A 5,546-nucleotide genomic window follows, 5' to 3' on the forward strand; every position below is an offset into this window, starting at 1 on the left:
CCGCCGCCACCGCCCCGGCCCCGGGCAGCGCCGCCCCGACGGCCCCGGGGAAGCTCCACCGGGTGGGCAGCGCCGCCGAACGGGAGGAGGGTCCCCGAGGGAGAATGGGAGGATGAGAAGTCCTGGCTTCCAGCGCAGCCCGGGGGTCCAGCAGCTCCCGGGAGTCCAGGGAGTCCAGTGCCCCCGGGGTTTGGAGGGGACCGAGATCCGGTAGCAGCGGGGATCGGCTGTCACGGTGGTTTGGAAGCTCCAGGTCCCCGGGAGGCCCCGGGAGACCGATGGCCCCGGGGTCTGGCTCTTCTGGGACCCAGCGGCTCCAGGGGCCTGACAGCCCTGGGTGTCCAAGAGCCCCGGGTTTTGATTGTCCCAGAGGTCTGGGAGTCCCTGGGGTCTGGCAGCCCCAGGATCTGGCTGTGTCTGGGATCTACAGCCTTAGATGCACAACAGCCCTGGGATCTGTCTGACCTGGAGTTCCAGCAGCTCCAGGGGTCCCACAGACCTGAGTGCCCAAGGGCCCATGGGTCAGTCTGTCTGGGTGGTCCAGCAGCCCTCAGAAGCCTGAAAGCCCCATTATCCATCTGACCCAGGAATCCAGCAACTCCAGGTGCTTGACAGCCCCACGATCTTACTGTCCTGGAGGTCTGGTAGCCCCAAATGTGTGACAGCCCCCAGAGTCTGACTCTCCTGGGGGTCCCTGGGACTCCAGGTCTTTGGGAGCCAGGCAGACCAGGGGGCCAGCTGACTGGGGGATCCAGCAGCTCCAGGTGCCGGACAGCCCCAGGATCTGGCTGTCCCAGAGGTCTGGTAGCCCCAGGTGTGTGACAGCCCCAGTGTCCAGCTGTCCTGCAGGTCCAGCTGCAGTGATCTGGCATCTCCATGTGTCTGGCAGCCTGGCCCAGACTGTTGGGAGCCATGCAGGAACCCATGTGGTGCCAAGGAAGCATGACCCCGCACAGGAACACAAGGGCTTCAGAGCAGCCACTGGTTAACTCACTGTAAGGACACAGCTGGGAACTGGGGGGACACCCTAGGCACCCGCAGCAGTCCCACACCTCAGGCCTGGTAGGGCAGCCCGGTCAATAAATTGCCTCAGCTTGACAGTGCAGTAGCACTGAATGGGCTGGGGTTTCCTTGGCCACCACCCTGGGCCAGCTGCCTGTTCATCTCAATGGTCACTGCAAGCGATGCCTCAAGCTTCTCTGAGCTCCTGGGACATCTGATAGTGGTATGGGGAAAGTGTGGATGAGGACACCCTGGCCATCTCCCCCATGGTGGCACAAATGCAGCTGAATAGCTGCATCCGTCTCTTGTGAAGTGCTGGCTGCTTGCAAACTAAGAGCTGTGGAAGGTGTATGGACAGTGCATCTCCCATGGAGCTGGCTCTGAGGGTCACATACCTCTGGGGCTCTCCTGTGGATGTGGAGCCTCTGTCCCAGTAGGCATGAGTTGGGCAGCACTATTTTGGAGAGGATTTGGGAGTTCTGGGTGGTGTCCTGAGCACCCTCCCAGCCCAGGGATCCCTGCATCGAGCAGAGAGTAAGTGCATCTGGTGGGTTCTCACCACCTTCGGTGTTTGCAGTACTGATGTGCAGGGAAGGCTTCTCTCCTGCTCAGACAGGTGACTCCCAGTGGAAAAGTCTCTAGTGGTCTTACCAGTGGGAATATAACCATTGTGTAGCACTCCCTTTCCCCCTCCTTTTCCCCCTCTGTAGCCCTGGCACGTTCCATGTGTTTGGCAGCAGCACCAAGAAGCAGCATACCATGCCCATCTCCCCCTGCCTCCACATCCCTGTCCCTCTTGTCCCACCCTGCTCACAGGAGCAGGAATGTGAAGACCATGGAGGCACAAATTGCTCCCTTAGGATGACTCAGCCTCAGGCTGAGCTCACCACAACCCTTTCTGTCAGGGAAAGTGGGATGGGGAGGGGTCAACTCCAAAGTTAGGCAGGAATCTGGGCTTGGTGGTGGTATTCCCATGCCTCCTCTGGCAGCTGTGCCCACCTCGAGCTTTTAGTCCTGCTCTGGCTCTTTCCATCCTAGGATTCTCTTCCTATCCTGCTCTCTTCATCCCCTCCCCATTGTGCTGAGCAGCCCTGGTGCTCCACTGCCCCGGTCATGATGGGCCAGGACAGCCTCACGCTGCCTCACCTTCCCCATGCTGGTGCTTTGTGTGAGGATGTTTGCTTTTGGATGGTTTCTGGCTTCTATAAACTTAACTTCTCTTCCTCTTCACCAGCAGACAACATACTCCAGCTGCTCCGTTTTCACCAGTCTAACTCACAGAAGGGGTTGGGCCATAGCCAGGGAGATAAACTGGTCCCTCAAAAGAGGCTGCCAACTGGTGTAAGAGGCTGGAGAAGCGGAGGATGCTGTGGGACAGAGGCAGAGGGAGGTTTTACAGTGCTCTGGGCTGGCTGGTGCTGCCAGGGCCTGGAGGATTGCGCAGCCCACAGGTACCAGCCACCCATCCCTCCTCTCCCTGTGATCCTGGCAAGGCTGCTGCCCATGCAGAGCATGGCCCATGCTTTCGATCACACACCACTTGCATTTCCTGTTTCAGACTCTGCCAGGTGTCTGTCTCCTGTGGAACTGTTTTTGGAAAAATACCACAGAAAAAAGGAACCCCAGCACTATAGTATTTCTGAACACAAAACTCAGGGAAAAGATGCTGTTTTGTCAACGCTTCAAAAATCCCTGTGGCTGCTTTGGTGGGCAGGACTGCGTGGAGGGGCATGGGGTGTCATAGGATACCCTGATGTGGCCAGGCTGCCCAGATGGTTGCTGCAAGTATATGGGATCTTTCTCCTTCCAACTCCCCCCCTGCTGCAGCTAGCATCCTTGCACACAGGAATGCTGCAACATGGCTCCTGGCACATGCACCACCATTCCATGCCTCCTCTTCCTCCAGGACAAGCAGAAAGCAGTGTTCAGCAGCAAGAGCTAAAACTGAGCAGGATGGGGAAAGCCTGGTTGTGTCAGTGCACCCAGAAATAGAAGAGGCAGTTGCTGTTTTCTGGCTGAGCATGGGTACAGCTGTGCCAGGGAAGGTTTAGGCTGGATATCAGGGAAAAGGTTCTTCCCCCAGAAGGTGGGTGGGCACTGGAACAGGCTCTGCAGGGCAGTGGTCATGGCCCAAAGGCTGTCAGAGCTCAAGGAGTGTTTGGACAACGCTCTCAGGCACATGGTGGGATTGTTGGGGTGTCTTGTGCAGGGCCAGGAGTTGGACTCGATGATCCCTGTGGGTCCCTTCCAGCTTAGGATATTCCATGCCAGGTTGCAGGGAACCAGGGGTTTGGATGTTTCAAGGACATTCAGTACCCTAGGTGTTCAGGAGGCAGCACTCTGCACCCATAGACAGCCTCTGCAAACAGCAGCACATAACACCTCCGAGCCAGGCTGTCGAGTCATCTTATCATGGGGAGGGGGTTAACTACAAAAAAGGAGGGTCAAGAGGGGCTCCTCCTGCCATACTACACAGATGCCTGGAGGTCTTTGCATAAGGTCATAATAGTGGATTATTTCTGCATCCAGAATCCAGCAGAGCTCAGGCTCTGGGGCACCAGTGTGCTGCATGCCACTGCAGCAGCATCCTGCAAGGGCTGGAGAGGCAGCCCAGTGTCTGGAGCATCTTCCCTCTTCCCTGAAACACAAGGAGCCCAGCTGCTGCCTGCATCAGTACCGTTTTTAAATTCCAGCAGCCCTGGCCCTGTGCTCCAGCAATGCTCCCTGCTCTGCTCCAGTTGTTTTTTAAGGCAGGAGAGTCTCAGATAGAGAAAAGGCAGAAGGTGAACAGCTCTGGAAATCTAAACATCACCCCTGTGAGGGACTGATCCAGGGAAAAAGGAGACAGTGCCACAGCTTTAGGCAGGGAATCCCAGATACGCCTGTGGTCATGCAGAGCCCAGAAATAACTGGTGCTATGTTGAGGTGTGAAAGCCTGCAGGGTGCACATCCCCCAAAAGCAGGTCTCAGGGTGGGGAAAGGCTCTCCCCTGCCACACCCTCCTCTGCAGGTAGGAGGAGGCTCTAGGGCTTCCAGCTCCTCCGAAGCCCAGCACAGGCAGCTCCACAGCTTCTCCAATCCCTAGCCCAGGAAGTTTGGCCTCACTCTGTACAGCCCACCTCTGGCTCCTTTCCCCAAGCCCTGGCTCTGGCCAAAGTGTGCAGCTGGAGGGCTGAGAGCAGCACTGACCCCCTCTCTGAGATCAGGGCAGTGCCTGGGGACAGGTGGCTACCCAATAACTCCAAGGGAGAGACAGGAGCAGGAACAGTTGTGATTTAATCATCTCCATTCTCTGCAAATCCAGTGTACAGCAGAGCTGAGCTGTGGTCCAGCTCTGGGTGCTCCCACTGTCCCTGGTCCACCACTGGAGCCAGGGACTGTGGGCAGGGCAGGAACGGCACAGGGATGGGGCCAGCCCGCTCCCCTGGCCCCTCCTGCTCCACTGGACGTGTGCCTGAGGATGGACAACCCCAGGAGGCTTTGGCTCAGCTTATCCTGGGGGATGGGGGAGAGCCTGGACCTGCCCAGCTCTGATCAGTGCAAAGCTGCTGAGCAGGCAAGGAGTGGCTGTCCTGGGACAAGCAGCAGGGACCAACCCAGCCCTTACACAGGTGTGGAAGGGACAAAGCCCCAGTCCCAGAAGAGGCTGGAGGAGCTTTTGGCTTGTCTCCAGCTTGTGCCCAGGTCACCCAGCCCACCTGTACCTGAGCCCATGACACGGAGCAGACAGACAAATCTCTCTGCGCAATCCCGCCAGGGGAAAACTCCGGGACAGTGTTCACCAAGGCATGGGGCAGGGCTGGCAGGAGAGCCCCAGCAGTGCCCCCTGGGACAGCTCAAGAGGCTGTGGGATGGCAGAGGGACATCCCCGGGGCAGTGCCGGATGGGGCAATCCCACAGCAGCGACTGCCAGAAGGTGTGCGTGGTTCAACAGCAACAAGGACACTTGTCTCAAAGGGCAAAGGGTGCTAAGGGGAGCTGCAGCAGAATTGGGGTGGGGAATGGTGACAGTGGTTCCGGCTGAAGGCACAGGAGCCCCGGGGTTGGGGTCAGTGGCTGAAAAGGTTTCCTGCGAGGAGGCGCCTCTTGACCTCTTTCCAGAGCAGGTCCCGCTCCCGGTTTGCCCGCTGCATGAAGCCCCTGTTCTCCTGGGCCCTGCGGGACAGGTAGGGCAGCACCTCGTTCACTGGGCCGTAGGGCACGTACTTGTACACGGGGAAGCCAGCCTGGCCTAGAGGGATAGAGGCTGGTCAGAGAAGTGCCGAGAAAGCAAAAAAAAATGTGAAAAAAGGAAAAAGAAGAAAAAAAAAGAAGAAAAAAGGGAAAAAAGGTGAAAGGGAAGAGGAAAAAAAGGGGAAAAGGGGAAGAAAGCGGGCAAATGGCTACAAAAAGGGAATAAAGGGGGCAAGAGGGGGAAAGGGGGGGTGAGGGAAAAACAGGAGGAAAAGGGGGAGAAAGGGGGAAAGAGAAAGGGGGGTGTGGTGGGGGAAAAACAGAAGAAAAAGAAAGGGGGGGGAGAAAAAGAAAGGGGGGGGAGAAAAAGA

The 5,546-nt window shown here is 57.8% G+C and overlaps 1 protein-coding gene across 2 annotated transcripts in view; it reads right to left on the reverse strand.

Moving 5' to 3' along the window:
* Window positions 1-4,260: 4,260 nt before the first annotated feature.
* The window catches only part of LOC113960767 (proline dehydrogenase 1, mitochondrial-like), a 17,262-nt gene continuing 15,976 nt past the window's right edge, over window positions 4,261-5,546 (reverse strand). The window contains exon 14 of one of the 2 annotated variants that reach the window (XM_027670519.1): window positions 4,261-5,233. In XM_027670519.1, the coding sequence (XP_027526320.1) occupies window positions 5,052-5,233 (182 nt within the window). In that variant the 3' untranslated portion in view covers window positions 4,261-5,051. Of the gene's footprint in view, window positions 5,249-5,546 lie in introns of both variants that reach the window. The other variant, XM_027670520.1, reaches the window with a different exon arrangement.

The sequence above is a fragment of the Neopelma chrysocephalum genome, unplaced genomic scaffold (assembly GCF_003984885.1).
Source record: "Neopelma chrysocephalum unplaced genomic scaffold, ASM398488v2 Primary Assembly neopelma1_96873, whole genome shotgun sequence".
Lineage (NCBI taxonomy): Eukaryota > Metazoa > Chordata > Aves > Passeriformes > Pipridae > Neopelma > Neopelma chrysocephalum.